This window comes from Colletotrichum higginsianum, chromosome 9 (assembly GCF_001672515.1).
Source record: "Colletotrichum higginsianum IMI 349063 chromosome 9, whole genome shotgun sequence".
Classification (NCBI taxonomy): domain Eukaryota; kingdom Fungi; phylum Ascomycota; class Sordariomycetes; order Glomerellales; family Glomerellaceae; genus Colletotrichum; species Colletotrichum higginsianum.
The window spans coordinates 3,891,640-3,908,440 of NC_030961.1; the positions used below are offsets into that span (position 1 = coordinate 3,891,640).

The window sequence follows — 16,801 nt, forward strand, 5'->3', positions numbered from 1 at the left end:
GAAGCGAAATTCTATGGATCCATAAAGCTAGCTCTGTGTGTGAGTCACCGCGAGTGGGTGATGTGCCACATCAAATCCACTCAGCCAACTCGTTTAGTCTGCCTTTTCAAAGCCGATGTTTTCCGTGTGTTACTACTGCCAGACCAGAATACGTCAGCAACGTGAGTAAAATCAAATCCAAAGCAAATGTTAAACCAATTCACTTGTTAAGGAGAAGAGAGAGGTTGCGCATAATAAACATCCTTTTTGGTCTGGATTGGGATATCTACGGAACGACACAAGGCGGACCAACACGCCGTGGTATATTCGCAGGACATGATACTCATGAAACGATAGCAACAACTCGCCTCCGTCCTTCCTCTTTCTCAGATTCTCATAATACACACTTCGCTTTTTCTCAGAACAGCCAGGACAAGAAGGTCTTGTAGAACCATCCGCCCTTTCCGCCCTTGCCACCGTTGGCCTCCTTCTCTGCGGCCTTGCGCGCGAGGAACTCCTCCTCCTCGCGGTCGATGATGTCCTTGCCGGTGTAGAAGTCGGCCTCGTGGGGCTTGACGCCACGGGTCTTGTAGTAGAACTTGTGGCCGAAGATGAGAATGAGGTAGAGGGGGATGCCGAGGTAACCGGTGATGAAGGTCTTGTACTTCTCCTTGCCGAAGTCGCCGCCCGTGAAGACATCGTAGTTCTTGGTGAGGGCGACGATGATGCAGAGGGCTAGCGCGCCGTAGGAGCCCCAGATGCCGAGGGGTGCGACGTAGGGCAGGACCTCGTTGGGGATGTTCTGCGCCTTGCGGGCCTTGCACCACCAGATGTGAGTGACGAGGATGGAGATCCAGGTCAGCAGGCCGAAGATGGTCGTCAGGTTGACAAAGTAGCCGAAGACGGCCTTGGAGTCGTTGGAGACGTTCATGAAGGCCAGCAGAGCGAAGAGGGCGGAGAAGCCGAGGGCGTAGACGGGGACGCCGCGCTTGTCGGTGCGCTTGAAGATGGCAGGGGCAGAGCCGTCGGAGGCGAGGCCGTAGAGGGTACGGCTGGCAATGTACAGATCCGAGTTGGACGCGGAGAAGACAAAGACACAGATGCAGGCGTTGATGATGTGGGGGATGACCTTGACGCCGGCCAGCGTGGCGGCGACGACGAAGGGCGAGGCGGAGGCACCGGTCTGAGCCTTGGTGGCGAAGACAAGTTCCTTCGAGTCGTAGGGAACCAGCATGCCGACGAGGAGGACGCTGAGGCAGTAGAAGAACAGGATGCGGTAGAAGGTCAGCTTGATGGCGCGGGGGATCGTCTTGCGAGGGTTCTGGGCCTCGGCGACGGTGACACCGACGAGCTCAGTGCCCAGGTAGGCAAAGGTGGCGTTGACCATGCAGGACCAGAAGCCGAGGAAACGGCCGGCGTTGCCAGTGTCGATGTACTCTTTGAAGGCACTGTAAAGGTGGGTGAAGTTGTTAGTCTGGGGGTCAACGTCTACGGTTTTTTTACACAAAAGGAGGATGCTCCTAGTCTTAAATCACTTACCCAGGTTCTTTCCAGTAGCGGAAGCCCTTGCGGTCCCCGTCGGGGCCGCCGCCGAGGGCGAGGATGAGGGAGAAGAGGATGATGCCAACGATGGTGATGACCTTGAAACTGGACAGCCAGAACTCGAACTCGCCGAAGAAACGGATGCCAAAGTAGTTGATGCAGACGATGACGACGAGGAAGATGGCGATGAAGACACCGGGATTGACCCTCTCACGGTCTACCCAGAACTGGATGACGAGGGCGGCGGCTGTAAGCTGGTTGGGCGTGACGATGATATACTTGAACCAATACCTGTTTGAAGGAACGAGTTTTGTCAGCACCTTGTCCAGACCCCGAGAGCGGATGATGAGGGAGAGAGAGAAACTGGGAAGAAGACTCACGTCCAGCCGAGGGCAAAACCAAGCGAAGGGTCGCAGAATCTGGAGGCGTAACCGGTGAAGCCAGAGGAGATGGGCAGCCAGGCGGCCATCTCACCGAGACCAGCCATGACGAGGAAGACGATGAAACCGACGAGAGTGTACGAGATGAAGACGGAGCCGGGGCCGGCCTGGGCGAGGGCCTTGCCGGTTCCGATGATGAGACCGGTTCCGATGGCGCCGCCAATGGCAATCATGGTGATGTGGCGGGCCTTGAGGCCGCGATGCAGCGACGTCTCGGCGCTGGTCTCGAGGCCGCGGATCTGGACATTCTCCTTGTCGTAGGTCTGGGTGTCATAGCCCGTCTTCTCGATGTCGTGGGCGCCCTCCGAAGAGGACGTCCGCTTGACGAGGCCGTCGCTCATGGTTGCTCGCGTGTGTGACGACAGCTAGAGATCGTACACGGTGTAGCAACAGAGACTCTCTCGGTCTGGTTGTGGTTGAGGCAAGCAGGGAGAGAGAGAAGAGGGAGGGGGGGTGTGTCCTTCGCTATGAGGGAGACAGAGGGAGCTCTGGGAGCGAAAGGGATGAGAGAGAGGAAGGGAGATCACGACTGGGAGAGGCGGAGGGAGGAGGGGGTTGGAGGTTCTTTAATTAAGATTCGGGCGCCGGTGTCTGACGGACGGGAACGCCTTGGAGGGTGCCGCATGTGAGACGGAGGTAAGTGGTGTGCTTGTGTACTAGCAACGGGCCATCGTACGGATATCAGCTTTGCCTTCCGTTCGACTGCCAGCCTGCCGGTCACATAACCCCATCCCCCATGCCTCTCACTCAGTCTGCCTGCCTGTCTCTCGCAGGTTCGCGGGCTGGACCCGGCCTACCCTGTAGCTTTCTTGGGGATGGGGAGGGGGGAGCCCTTCGGATTGGGGACTGGCGTCGCACGCTAAGATAGGCACATCCAGCATCCCTGCAGACATCGCCGGGGGGGCGGTGGTTTGTAGGAAAGGCAGGTCGGGCTGCTGCTGCTACTTACTGTATGGTATCGGCTGTTGGAATTGCCTTTCAAGCTGGGTATTACTAGTACGGAATTACTATTACGGATACCTAGCCGCGTGTTTTCTCTTGGTATCTCCTCCTGAATGCGACTCCGCGGCGCATGGTATGTGACATGAGGTCCGATATGGAGTCGATATGGGGACTACGGAGACCACCTGCACCGGGATCACGGTTTTCTACGCAGCGTATACTCTGTAGGCAAGCAAGCAAGCAAGAGAGCATCTGTGCGTCTCGCGAGCAGTTGCCAGGGTTCAGCACCGGCCGAAAGAGGGGACCAAAGCCCCTGGGCGAGTCTAGATGAGGGGGAGAGCTTGGAGGAACAATTTCTCTGCCGGGGGGGTTGGAGGCAGAAACAAAGGCAGAGACAGAGACCAAAATGGGGGGAGAGAAGGTGAGACTTTGGTGTGGCAAAGCAAAACGGTGAGACTTGCCCTTTTGCAGTTTGTACTATGATAGTATCCTACGGCATGATTGGGCACCGGGAGGCTGCGCAATCCAACGCTGCCCTTGTTCAGCCTTGGCGGGCATCATCATCATCATCCATCATGGCGGCAGAGACTTGCATGTGCGGGGGTCACCATTCACGAGAAGCCAGAGCTATCATCATCGGAGAAGGGGGGGGGGTAAGGGGGGGAAAGAAAGGGAAGAGATGAGATGAAGGAGATACTTGGCGGCCAAAGTCACTCGTTAACGCCAAGTATCGTCAACCGCCGAGCACGAGTCGTGGAACAGGATGGTTTCTCTATGGCCCGACGGTGCCCAGAGGCGTTGCCCAGCTGCCCAGTCTCTTGAGGACTCCGTCGGCGTGCTGGCTGTGGACAGTTGAGGAAAGCTTAGATGGGACAAGCAAAGGGACAAGCACCAAGGTACCTGACGAAGCGAGAGGACCCTTGCCCCCGGGGGGTGGTGGGTGGACATGATGGGCATGATGGGGCGTGATGGGTGGTACCAAGAAAACACCAAGACAATGGCCAGATGCGTGGAATTCCTTCGGGACTCTGGAAGGGGAGGGAGAGGGAAGGGGGTAGGGAAGCTTCTGGGTTGTGGTTCCTGGTTTCTTCTGGGAACAACGCCCGCAACCGCAAGGTGCGCCCACCGATCAAGAGGCGCGAACCTCTCTCCATTCAGACAGACGATATTCGGTATCGGGGGGGGGGGCTCTCTGTCTCTCTCTCTAAACCATGCAACGCTTATCTCTGGGGCGAGTCGCCAAGGTTGATTTCGTTTCTTTCGCCCCTCCCCTCCCCCCCGTCTCTTGTTTATCGCGAAAATTTGCAGAGTCTGTCAGCGCCATGCGCTTCACGCAAACCGTCCGTGTGGTCAGACACGGGGCATCGAGTCAACCTCACGAGGGGTGCGGACTATGGAGTAATAAGGAGAGAAACAAACGAACGGCGCAGGGCAGGACGTTGTGTGGTAAGCAGTGTGTCCGTCGTCTCTGGTCTTACATGCAACGTACGTACAACGGCACAGCCCACAAGCAACAGTTACCGCCAGACCCTGAGTGGGATGGAATGTAATGGAATGGATGGACTGTCCAGCCGGCTGGTGGGTGGATTGGGTTGGGTTGGGTTTTGCCCGGATAAGGCGCACAACCACTGCAACACCAAGACTTGTCACCACCAGCCAACTCGGGGAGAGCCAAGAGCTAGAACGCTCACGCGATGGGCGTTCGCTTTCGGGCCATCTGCGGGGGGGCGGCGGCTTACTTGCAAGCCACGATTCATACCCTCTCTCCCTCTCCCTCTCCCTCTCCCTCTCCCTCTCCCTCTCGCCAATCACCACCGGAGGGTATCTCGTGCCTAGATAGGCTGTTCGCTTGCTGGACCGATCTCCCCTTCTCTCTCTCTGCTCCCTCTGGTCTGCTCTATTCGATGGCTGGGAGAGCCCAGCGAGGCACCGAGACCACCCGGGCCAAACTTAGTGAGCGGTGGGCAACTTGGCAAGCGATGCAGTGATGGATGGTAGTCGGCGTGCCCGTGTCTGCCCAGTGCCCAGCGTTCTAGCGCCCAGTGATGAGTGATGCAGAGAATCAATCATCTGGAGGGTGTGCGCCGGCGACAGGAACACCCACCCACCCACCCTGACACTGACAGCTCGAACGGATGGACGAGACCAGACCACTCAGACATCGGACCAACGCTTCCCGCCAGCGCCCCCCAAGCCCCAAGGGCTTGTCCATCTCTTGCATCTCTTGTTCGCGGGCTAGGCGTTGCTTAGCAGCGGCAGAACGCCTCGTCGTGGAAGTCTGTCTCACCGAAGAATGAAACCCTAGTCCTTCTCCTTCTCCTTCTCCTTCTACTCTTCCGCCTTGCAACACAGCCTGAGGTACATGGCGTAGCAGGGGAGTATCGCGTAACGTACTGGTTATGTGTTCGGCCAGCCGGCCGGCGGCGGGGGGCGAGCATCGAATCTAATCACCAAGCCGATACTAACGCATATTGATAATATCGTCCTCGTGGGCGTCTCAATCTGGCGTTCTAGAAGCGAGCCCGCATTCTGTAGACACTAGTGTGTGTATCTGTAGCCGTAGACTTACTTGTATCCGTGTCTGCGGACGGTGCGGTGCATCCCCATCCCTATCCCCATCCTGTCCTATCCTGTCATATCCACGCCGACTCCCCTCCTCCATCCATCCTCCCGGTCACCACTGCCATCGTCTCGCCCATTCAGAGCCCGTATCCCTCTCCCCGCCAAGACGTTTATCTCTGGCCAAAACAGGCAGGTCGCTATCTCATCCACTTACGCCCCTGTCTGCCATGGATTCGACCGAGCTTATCCTCGCCCTTGACCGTTCGTGGCCTAGATTGCCGGGGGGTCACCACCTTGGATGGGATGGGCATGGGACGGGCTCCGGGCACTTTGCCTTTTCTCGTCCAACGCCAGTGGCCCGGAATCTCGATTTTTGAAAAATCTGTCAGTTGGCTGTTCTAACTTTTTTTGTGTGTGTCTGGGCTACCGGCACCAAGAGACTAGAGTCAACTAGTCAAAAGTAAATGACTAGTGGACGACTCTCTTCCAGCAGCAAAACCACACTCCGGCCGGGCACTTCGCAGGATGCAGCTCACTCCCCGCGGGAAGCCATTCCCAAAGGGTCTGCGGCGTCTCCCACACATTATCCAGTCCAGTCCAAATCCATCGTGCCACCCTGCGGTTCTCGGCACTCGAGCCAGTCTCCAACTGCTCAGGGGGATGCAGGGAGACGTTAAGCTCAGTTAAATAAAGGACAATGTGTACTTACACCATCAGCCTCTTCGGGAAGGCAGTGGCACTTATTACATCGTACTCTGCGCTGCGTCTGTGGCAAGTCAACAGAACCAAACCTGGATCATGTACCTGTATCTGTACCGAACAGGATCATCCTGTTGGCGTCCCGGTTCGACACGAGGCACCCGCGCGCCGCGTGCCACGCGCTGCTCTCCAGTAAACAAGGCCAGATGCGCCATTGAACTATGAAGCCCACCGAACAAGTGCACAGCCCAGCCATCCCGGCCGGGTCTTTGACGGATCCCAGTATCCATACCTGTAATCTGTCTCTGTCTTTGGTGTCCGTGGCCTCTCTCTCTAATCTTTGAGACTGACTCTTGACGGCCATTGGAAAACGGACTGCCAACTCCATCGTACTAGCATTTACCCTCCAAGGCTCCAAAAGGACCCATCAGCAATAATTCCCGACGCCTCTTGACAATTTCTGCCGCCTCGGGCTACCTGCGAGATCTGGGATCTAGGCACTAACTAGGAAGCCGTTCGCACAGGGATTACGCCTGGATCCAGCCATCATTGAAAATTACATGGTATGAAAGGGTCGACTGCTGGTGGAGGTTCGCCCTCTCATGACGAATTCCACTCAGTCACGATCGATACTGCTAACCGTCCAACCAGGGACAGGGCGGCGGCATTCGACTGACACGCGAGCGGGCGTCTGATATTGCCCATAACATATTGATATTGGTCTGTTCTGTTTTCTCCAACACAAACACACACACACACCCCGTAATCAAACCCGCGCCATTCCCAACGCGCCACCCTAACACCGAATATCCTGCCGGATCAACCTCGCCAAGAGGCCCTAGATGAGGGATTTTAGCCATCAGAAGCCAAGGCTTTTGCTGCCAGGTCGGACGGACTTTGACGACTCGTATACGCGCTCTCGCGCGCCTGGTTCGATACTGTCCAAGCAGAAACCGGTCTGTCTGTTGGTTGCCAACTTTCGTTCGCCACGGCGGTGAGGTGAGGAGACAGACAAATGTCCCGATATTCTTCCTTGCCCACAGGCGCAAATCCCCCCCGTGCTCCAGTCGACGCAAACAACCGAGGCTCAATGCCAGTCTGAAGCCATCGCCAGCGTCCAGATTCCACCCTGCCTATCCGTTTCCCCCCCCCTCGCCCCCCTGTCGACACCATCTCCGGCTATCCACGGTCGTGTGTTACCCTCCATATCTCGTTGGAATCTCGCGCGCAATCTCAATAATGTTCGATGCATCTTAGCGCTCTCCAAATCACGAAGCCCCCCCGACCATGCGCTTGTCAGCTGCGTTGGCATCCTTCCATACGTTTTCTAGCGTTTCCATAGCTGACCACCGCCGCCGCCGCCTCAAACTCTGCTGCTTTAAAATTCCCGTTATACCCGTAATTAGTCTCTCCCCATGATCCTGCCTAGTCTTTTGCAATTTGTTCAGGGCTTCAGCTTCACGCGGGGGAGATTCTTTCCCGGCCGGCCCCCAGGTTTCCCCCCTCTCGCGCCATGGAAACGTCTAGCCAGGGCAGTGTAAATGCGCAATGGTATTGCCATGTGCACCCATGTGCAGGCCCAGGCCATTCTCTAGCTGTTTGTTGGCGCTCTCGGAGCCTGTGGACAAGCGGCCAGTTGGGCAAGGAGGGGGGGAAGGGGATGGGGTAAAGGATGGAAACGATGGGGTAAATCTCTCGTAAGAGGTTTGCATTCCCGGCTGAACCATCCTGACCCGGTTCATCTCTTGGACATCTCTGGACCATCGCTTGGGCACAAAACTGTCCGCGCCATGTGTTTGAGAGCCTTTTTGATCGTTTTCATTACGTGAAATGGCGGAGGGAAACTTTGACAAAAGTCTTAGCATTCTGGGGTATGGGGTATGGGGGAGGGGCCCGGCGTAGGTTGTCGCTGTCACTTGACGAGGCCTCGAGACGAGTGCGGAGCCCTCCTCTGTTGAGAGATGCGAGATGAGTGATGCCGTAATGGCCGTTTGAGGATATTGACGCTGACTCTTGGACAGGACTAGCAGTTGATGCCTCTTGACGAGCGTTCTTAATAGCTATCTGGATCAAAGACATTACCAATGAGAATCAGCCTCGGCTGCCATGGGAGAACCCGGCGCTGTCTGCCCTCCCCTCGCAAGGGAGAGGCTGAGCTACGCAGGCTGAGCGCGATTGTCTCGGCCCAACGGCCACACAGCCCTGTAGAATGTTTCACCGTGCCCGCTATGTAAGACAGGTACGGCTTTCTCGCTGCGGCCACCTACTGTCCAAGTATGCCTCGCTGCCAGCAGCCATCGAGAAAGCAGCACAGTCGTGCTAATGGGTACGAGGAGTTGCCTGCCGGCCCGCGTGATGTCAGAAGACACGTCGGCAGCTCTCATACTTTTCTCCCAGGGTCCGAATGGTGACGGCAAGGGATGCCGTCTTGAATTCACACCTTCACATGAGAGAACTTGGAGTTACACACCCACCGAGAAGCAGTGAGCATCTTCTACCCTTTTCTAACTAACCCCCCGGGCACATGTCACATCATTATGGGTCTACTACTGTCGTCGGTAATATGTTCACGTGTTTCGGTCTATTGACTTTGGTTCTGTTTTCTGGCCTTTACCCCGGAGCTACCCAGTGTACAGCATGCCAGCAACGCTGGCCGAGGTCAGGGTCGACAGAACGCCGGCAAACAAGGCCGACAGTGCAACGCGCGAGACGTCGCCAGCACGGCCAGGGGCGATCTGGGAGAGGACACCAATCTGCGTGCCGAGAGATCCGATGTTGCCGAAACCCTAGGGTATACGCAGTCAGCAAGGCTCCCGATGTTACGGGGATGATGGGGGTTTCCCCCAGGAGTGAGGAACGGGATACTCACGCAGCAAGCGTAAGTGGCGATGAGCTTGGATCGGGCAGACATGGACACGTAGGGCTCGACATTGCTAGAGAGCGACTTGAAGGCGACAAACTCGTTGGTGATGATCTTCATGCCAATGAGCTCGCCAACGACGAGCAGGTCCTTGTTCGGCACTCCGAGACACCAGGCCACCGGGTAGAGGATGTAGCCCAGGATGAGCTGAAGGGTCAAGGGCGGGTCGTGGATGCCGAGATACCTACCGACCCATCCCAGGACGCCGTTGATGAGGGCGACGAAGGAGATGATGCAGAGGAGAGTGGCCAGGATCATGCCGGCCACCTTGAGGCCGAACCAGGCGCCGTTGGCGAAGGCGTGGATGGCGTTGGACGCCTTCTCGTCGTCGTCGGGCACCGTGATGCTGCCCTTGGTGAGGCTCTCCTCGGTCTCCGGGTACCGCAGCTTCGACACGGCGATGCTGGCCGGGATCGACATGACGCACGACGAGACGAGCACCTGGGCGTCGAGGCCGAGGCTGATGTAGCCCACGAGCACCGACCCGGCGATGGTGGCGAAGCCGCAGGTCATGACCTGGTGGATCTCGGAGAGCGTGAGATACGGCACGAAGGGCTTGATCAGCATGGCTGACTCGCCCTGGCCGATGAAGGGGGTCGCCGTGGCCACGACGGCCTCGGCGCCGGAGACGCGGAGGGACCAGAAGAAGAAGACGGCGAACTTCTTGATGAACCACTGCAGGAAGCCGCAGTGGTAGAGCAGCTGGACGAGCGAGATGAAGAAGATGATGGCCGGGATGACGGAGATGAGGAACCAGGTGCGCGTGGGCACCTCCTCGTCGGTCAGAAACTCGAGGCCTTCCTTTGCGAAGCCCAGCAGGGTGCGGGCCATCTCGGAGATGAAGGCGAAGATGTCGTAGCCGACGCTCGTCTTGAGGACGAAGACGGCGATGACGAACTGGGTCAGCATGCCGCCGATGACGGTGTGCCAGGGGATCTTGCGCCAGTCGCGCGAGGTGGCGGTCAGCAGGGCGATCATGAGGAGCAGGCCGAAGAGGGAGATGGCGCGGCTGGCGCGCGTGTTCTCGCCCACGTCGTCGGGGATCATGGAGCCGACGAGGAAGACGCCGATGGTCAGCAGGGCGGCGAGCGGCTGGTGCAGCTTCTTGGGCGTCAGGTCGTAGACCCTGGCGACGGTGTGGCCCCAGACGAAGCGCAGCGGCACCATGACGGCCGCGGCCGGCAGCCAGAGGGTGACGATCCGGATGGTGATGGCGAGGTAGACCAGGAATGGCTTCAGCCAGCCGAGCCTGTCGCGCTGGAAGACGAGGCCGACGATCCACCATCTGTATTTGGGCGACAAGAATGTCTTTGGTCAACCGATGCCCCGAACCCCGAAGAGGAAGAAGGTATCTGCACGAGAACGATATACATATACATACATATATATATATGTGTGTGTATATGTATGTGTTCGACATATATATATGTATATATGTATGTTTGTGTGTGTGTGTGTGTTTGTGTGTACATATCTCGAGAGAAACTTACGCGGTGAACAGCATCCATACAACGACGTGGACCGGAAGCCTGTACCTCCGGTAGAACCTCATCCATTTGGTCCGCTTGCCCTTGGAGTCGCGCATCGAGTCCGTCTGGTTCGTTCCGACCTCCAAGTCGCTGGCGTCGGCGGCGGCGGTGGCATCAGTAGCATCGCCGTCCTTGGCGGGCGACTTTCCCATCTCATCAGCCTTCGACAGAGGCGCGTGGCCCACTTGCAACTCGCCGGCGCTCGTGTCGCTCTCGGGCATGCCGCCGCGCTTCTCGGAGGTGAAGTCGGTGCCAGACGGGTCACCACCACCCGGCGACGCTGTAGGGGCGGGATGCATGGTGTTTGCTGTGACCGTACCGTACCGTGCCGTGCCGTACTGTAACCCTTTTGGCGAAGGATGTCGATGAGAAGGGGGTGGTGAACAGGTCGAAGTTTCGGTGAGTCGAGGTCTCTCTTCCCGGCCCCCTTTTTTAGAAAATTTTGGCAGCGTGTGGAGAGGAATAGCGGGCCATCAACGTCCTTGTCCGTGTGGCGATCCGAGATGGGACGACAATGAGGGGTACAGCGTGTAACGGACGGATCCCCAGAGTGACAAGGTTTCAAAACTGTTAGTCCATGATATGTGTTATTGTGTATCAAGCAAAGTTGCTGATGCATCGATAACAAGTGGCAACTCCTCCTCTCTTGGGAGCAGAAGCCCCGAACACCATGCATGCCCGCCCATCCAGCCCGTTTCTACCGTTTGCATGCGGAGAGGATCGACATCGTCGCACCGCGACTGCGCGTTCGCGTCTTCGTAACGAACCCTGGGCCGACTTGGCCCGAGGGAGCCGAGTCGGCCCTTTCTCCACGTCTTCCACTCAGGGTTCCCAGGGTGCCGCGCTACACAAGTTTATACAACCTCAACGGCCCGAGGGTGTGAGAATGAGCGGTCCTGAGAGCAGAGTGAGACCACATGCTACTATCGAGCATTCCTGATGAGCCGGACTCACTGGGTACTGCCAAAGGAGCAACTTGGGCCTCACACAACTGCGACAGCGCCTGGTCTGGCTGGGGCCGGTGAGTTGGGGGGAAGGAAAGATGAGTGAAAGGTAATTGATTGAAGGGTGGATGAAAGAATGGTGACGTCGCTGGCTGAGTGAAACAATATGATGTAAACAACAAAGTCACCACGCCTTTAAAACTGCAGCTTAAATCTTAGGATGAACCGGCGAGCTCTGTTGACATCACCCGCAGCGATCAATGAAGATTAGCTTTCCAGCGCGGCAGTCCCCATTGAAAACTCTATTCTTTTGAGTGCGTGACGACACGGAATGAGAAAAGGGCGGCGCGGAAACGTCTGAATACTCACTCCCTCACTCCCATGGACCATCGCACCCCTCCGACCACTGTAGGTAATGAAGCATCTTCCGCTTGATTGAACGCAGATTGGGCGTGGGTTGCCGATAACTGAAGATGTATGACGTGGGAGCCAAGCGTATCACGACTCTTTTTTGTCCCGGGGTTCCGCTATCATCTTGGCAGTGAGTTTGACTGAGCCCTTCACAGTTCACAGAAGTTCAGGGACGATGATAAGCCGCGGTCGGAGGTTCAAAACACCCCGAGGTCCGCTTCTTATTAGTTCGGCTGTGTGTGATTCAACTTGGTCCGCATACCTCCCGCGCCGTGAAAGGGGGTAGCACTTCAATTACGGATTCTACACGATTGATGTATACGAGCTTCTCCCAAACTTTGAAAGCAGGTCATGCCCTGTTCTCTACGCATTTCTCCAAAAACATTCGCCCCAAGGAATCACTTGCGTCGTTTTGCTCTGAGAGGCTTGGAGACCGGCATCACGTCCGGGTCCTTGGCCGCCTTCGTGCGTCCCTGGCGATGCCAGATGTCCTCCAAAGACCAATCATCCTCAAACATCTGCGAGATCCAGTAAAAGGGGCTGCCGAGGTCCTTTTGCTCGGGGCAGCGGACTGGCAACCATGTCAGTCAGTCAGTCAGTCAGTGACTCTGAAAGCCTACGATGGAATCACACGTGATGAGATGATGTGGTTGGGCTCGAGACTCACCGTCCTCTCGCATCTCCCTCATCTTTTGCCAGTTCTCTCGGCAAAACTTCTCATGCTCGCTGCTGAGCCCCGTCCAGAACCACTTTGTGATATGGTCGCCGATCCAGCTGTCCGCCGGGCATAGGGAGTCGGGTGCTCTCCTGTAGTACTGCCAATGGAGCAACAGGATGTTGGCGCTCTTCTTCACCATTTCGAGGTACGATAGGTACGCGTATTGTCGCGGTTGCTGCTAAAAATGAAGGTATTTAGCACAAGGATCTCATAGCCAAGCCTAAGCCCTGGTGTCCTCTCTATTACCTCTTTGCCCTGGCACAGTAGGGCGTCCAGACGGTGGTGTTCCGTCATGACGGCAAGCTCGTGCAACATCAGGAACACGACGGCGTAGACCGTGAAGAAGGACGTCCGTATCTTCTTGCAGCAGATCTTCTCGAGGTCTTCCAGCACCTGCTCGTGGTACTTGAGCACTACTATGTGGCTGATCGAGTTGAACTGCTCGGTGATCATCGGAGGTGTCGGGACCCGATCGAGCAGAGGATGGAAATCACCCTTGGCAGGCATCATGCCCAGACAGCTGGCGCTTTTGGTGTTTCTGTCGTAGACCCACGAAGGGTGCATGCTGACGTCTGAAGATGAAACTCGTCAGCATGCAAAGGGGTGACCAGACGGAGAGTAGAGAGTCAGGAAATAGGGTCGGATGGAAACCAAAGTGCCGGATGGTACCCACGAAGTGCAAAGCGCAGCTTGAAAAAATTCAACAAAAGCCTTTGGTCAACAACATTCTCGGCGTCGTTGACTCTGTTGTAGTGCTCCAGGGCGTTCTTGTAATGGTCGAGGATGAGCTGGTTGGCATCGCCCCTCTTAGTCTTCTCCTCCCAGCTGCCGACGGCGTTGGCCTCGACGTATTCGTCAAAGGCTTTGCGCGTCTCGTTGACGCTGACGAGGGCGTATGGCTCGAGGGCAGTCTTCCGAACCTCGCCGCTTCCCTCGTCCAGCCATCTATAGTTGACTTGATCCCCGGGGCTTTCCACGAACCGCCTCACTTCGATGGTCATGGGCACCGAACAGAGTCCCCGCATCACCAGGTTGATCCTGTACGTGTTATCGCCATCCCACAGTCTGGGACCGGGGACTTTTGCAGGGGACCCCCAGGTTTCACCACTCGCCGTGTTGGGGTCACGGTATAGGACGACGTCGGAGAGTTTGGTTCGAATGCAAGGCTGTCGGTGGACGACTTTGGCGGAACTCATGTCGACTCGGGAACATGTAAGGCAGGGCCCTTGGCGGTCATCAGGGTTGACATCGCACTGCGTTTGCGATTAGCCTCCAAAACGAGCTCGGTTGGTTCAAAGGGGGTGGTTCCGTGCAGCTTTGGACATACCTTGAGGCGCTGCATGCGGCATCTGATGCAAGCACCAATCTGCCTAGTGTCCGCTATAGCTCGGCGTTCTTCCTCCGTCATTGTACGTTTTCTTCGACCACCTGTCTTGGCTCTTTCGGAGCTCGCCGGCTTGTCGTGTCCGGAGATGATGGCATTGCTCTTCCTGGCGGCGCCGTAGTTGGAACGCATTTCAACCTCGGGGCTCGGTCTAGCCGTTACGGGCTCGATGGCATGGGGCGGAGATGCTTGGGCATGCGCCGTGAGTTGATGCTCAGGAAAGGGGCATCGGCGAGGGGTCACGATGCACATGTCCTTAGGACTACACGAGCCGCTGGACAACGCCATTGTGCTGGGCGGGGGCGATATCCAAGTCGAGCATGTCGCAAGCCCAGCCGACACTTCCCAGTGTCTCGGCTGTCCACAACAATCCGCTACTTGTTCAGGGCCAAGTGTGCCACCACCTGCCTGACGTGCGGTTGGATAAGGGCCAGTCCTGTAGCAGCCAGCCAGTTGCGAGGGATTGGCAAAGTTGGAATATTGGCTTCCTAGGGAAACAACCGCTGAATTCATCGGTTGCAGTGTTGGTTCATCGAGGCACCCAGCGTGAACAGAAGAGCCCAGAGCCTCTGAAGGATACAATTCTTCGACCGAGTGATACAAGCCGTTGATGGGATGGTAGTACTCGTGGAATGGAACTGCGGCCACTCGAGCTCCGGAGAGGCCTTCGTACTCTTCCCAGTGCGGCTGCGTCTGAGAGTCTGCGTACGCGCCAAGGTGGGTTGGATAGAAGGGGGCTTGGCCATGTCCCGTAGTCTTGGTATCCTGAGAACAGTTAGTCCCATATCCCTCTTAGGGTTCGGTCGAGCCAGACGTTGTTGCCGCGAAAGCAATACAAAGGAGGGAAAAGTTTCGAATGCAGCTGTGATGCTTTGAGAGGACATGGCTCGCCAGAGAGACAACTCACAGAAAAGATAGGGGCAGCATGGCTCGGCCAAGTCTCCGGGGTTTCCGAAATCTCCATCTTCGGCGAACCGGCCGGCAGAGGGCACCTCTTTCTTGGTACTCAGGAGTTGCTGTGGTCCGGTGTCCAATTGTCTGTGTGTGGACCGTGGCGACTGCTTGGACGGTGCGGACACGACAAACTCGCTCAACTGCCAACCTTGAACCTCGTTACCGGTGGAAGGAAGGACAGACAAGGATATGACACCCCCAGGTTGTGACACTATTTGGTCAGCTACGATATCTTGCGAGCAGGTTGCTGCAGGTCGAAAAGATGTGACTGGAAAATGTTGACGTGAGCAGCAGAGTTTGGTCGCACAAGCGGCCGTTGATATTACAGGAATCCAGGTTATTCAGTTGATCAGAATAATCAGTTGATCAGAACATCAAAAGCAGCTCTATGAAAGCACAGTGAAATTATTATTTTCTGGCATGTCCCTCTGTCTATTTTAACAGAAAACGGGTGGCACCTTGGCGTCCCAGTGGAAAAGGTTGAGCACCATCGTCACTACCCAACCACAGAATCCGAACTCTCGTCTGGATCCCTCACGGCCGCAAGGGAGGTTTTCTTATTTCAGCTCCCCGGCCCAGCTCCAGCTCACGGGCTCCCTGTAGGCAGTGAGTGACCGACCATATCTCTCCCATCCGTCTGCCCATCTGCACCAATGGGGTGCCAATACAAAAGAGAGGCGAGCATTGTATGCTGCAGTGCTTCTCTGCATGACTGTTTGGGCCCCAGTCCACGGAATGACGCGCTGCTTGAGTACAACACAGGTTCACACTGGCCCATGCCAATGTATGTGTAACGCGTATGCTGGGGCAGGCTGGGACAAGCTTGGGGGGGGGGGGGGGATCCATTTCACAAGACGAACAAGTGCGTTTTGGCTCCCGATTATTGAAGAACCCTGGCACGATCAGGCGGTTTGTATGCGGGATGGGCATGGCGTGCCAAGGGATGACTGGACAGGGCCGAAGAAGGCTGGCGAATGTGAGGTTAGTGCCCTGTCCGTACCCATAATGGCGTGCAGCTCATCGGCTTGACTGGCTCGGACTTCGGAGTAGCCATCAATCTTAGAGTGTCTCTCGGTTTCGGATGGAATCAACCGGACCAGAAGATGAAGCTGGAGGGGGCGTCTAGGTTTGCCACTCACGCTACAAGGGAAAAAGAAAACGCCATTCAAAGTCCGCAACACGTTTATTTTACAAGATGCATCATGATGTTGTCCCGGTGCACCGTGGTAGTTTGGGTAGCTTAGATAGTATGCTTAACTTGGGTAGTTGACACAATGAAGACAGCCATGTATCGTACCATCGCTATGTAGTGCCTCACTCACATACGACTGTCATGAAGGAATGCCTCCATCTTCTTCTCTGCAGACGGTTGAAAATATTCGACAAGTTGATTTGAGGCCATGCTGGTGTCGAAAATGATTCGGGGTCAGCAGACGAGAGCGGGTTCTTCCGGGTCGAGAACGAACTTCACAACGGACTAAGGGTGAAAGGGGGGTAAGGCAGTGGATGTTGGGTTCTCTTGGCCATCATCATGCGTTTGCCCTGCTTTCCAGGCCCCACGAGTTTGGAGATAATGCCATGGGAGCTGGGTGCCGATCTGAAATCCACCGTACCTTGATCTCTCATCTGGAAGGGCTGTCTTACAACTTGCTTATCTCCGTCCACGTGGAATAGGACTTGGGGCTTGGGCCACCTTTGAGTGAGACCAACAACACAAAGCCTCTTTGACAGCCACATGCCATCCGCCCACCTTGGCCAGGTTTGTGGCCACCGCAGG

At 56.4% G+C, this 16,801-nt stretch overlaps 3 protein-coding genes across 3 annotated transcripts; all 3 read right to left on the bottom strand.

Moving 5' to 3' along the window:
- Positions 1 to 397: 397 nt before the first annotated feature.
- CH63R_13397 (Amino acid permease) lies at positions 398 to 2,302 on the bottom strand (the record flags this gene model as incomplete). The annotated part of the gene is made up of 3 exons (XM_018308371.1): positions 398 to 1,427; positions 1,519 to 1,812; positions 1,902 to 2,302. The coding sequence occupies 3 exons, from the start codon at positions 2,300 to 2,302 to the stop codon at positions 398 to 400; spliced, it is 1,725 nt and encodes a 574-aa protein (XP_018152788.1).
- Positions 2,303 to 8,785: 6,483 nt separating this feature from the next.
- On the bottom strand, positions 8,786 to 10,912 carry CH63R_13398 (NupC family nucleoside transporter; the record flags this gene model as incomplete). The annotated part of the gene is made up of 3 exons (XM_018308372.1): positions 8,786 to 8,950; positions 9,034 to 10,369; positions 10,575 to 10,912. The coding sequence occupies 3 exons, from the start codon at positions 10,910 to 10,912 to the stop codon at positions 8,786 to 8,788; spliced, it is 1,839 nt and encodes a 612-aa protein (XP_018152789.1).
- Positions 10,913 to 12,366: 1,454 nt separating this feature from the next.
- On the bottom strand, positions 12,367 to 15,034 carry CH63R_13399 (Tetratricopeptide repeat domain containing protein; the record flags this gene model as incomplete). Its single annotated transcript, XM_018308373.1, has 6 exons — positions 12,367 to 12,539; positions 12,636 to 12,864; positions 12,933 to 13,258; positions 13,360 to 13,939; positions 14,014 to 14,835; positions 14,978 to 15,034. 6 exons carry the CDS (start codon positions 15,032 to 15,034, stop codon positions 12,367 to 12,369), a joined length of 2,187 nt encoding a protein of 728 aa, XP_018152790.1.
- Positions 15,035 to 16,801: the final 1,767 nt, after the last annotated feature.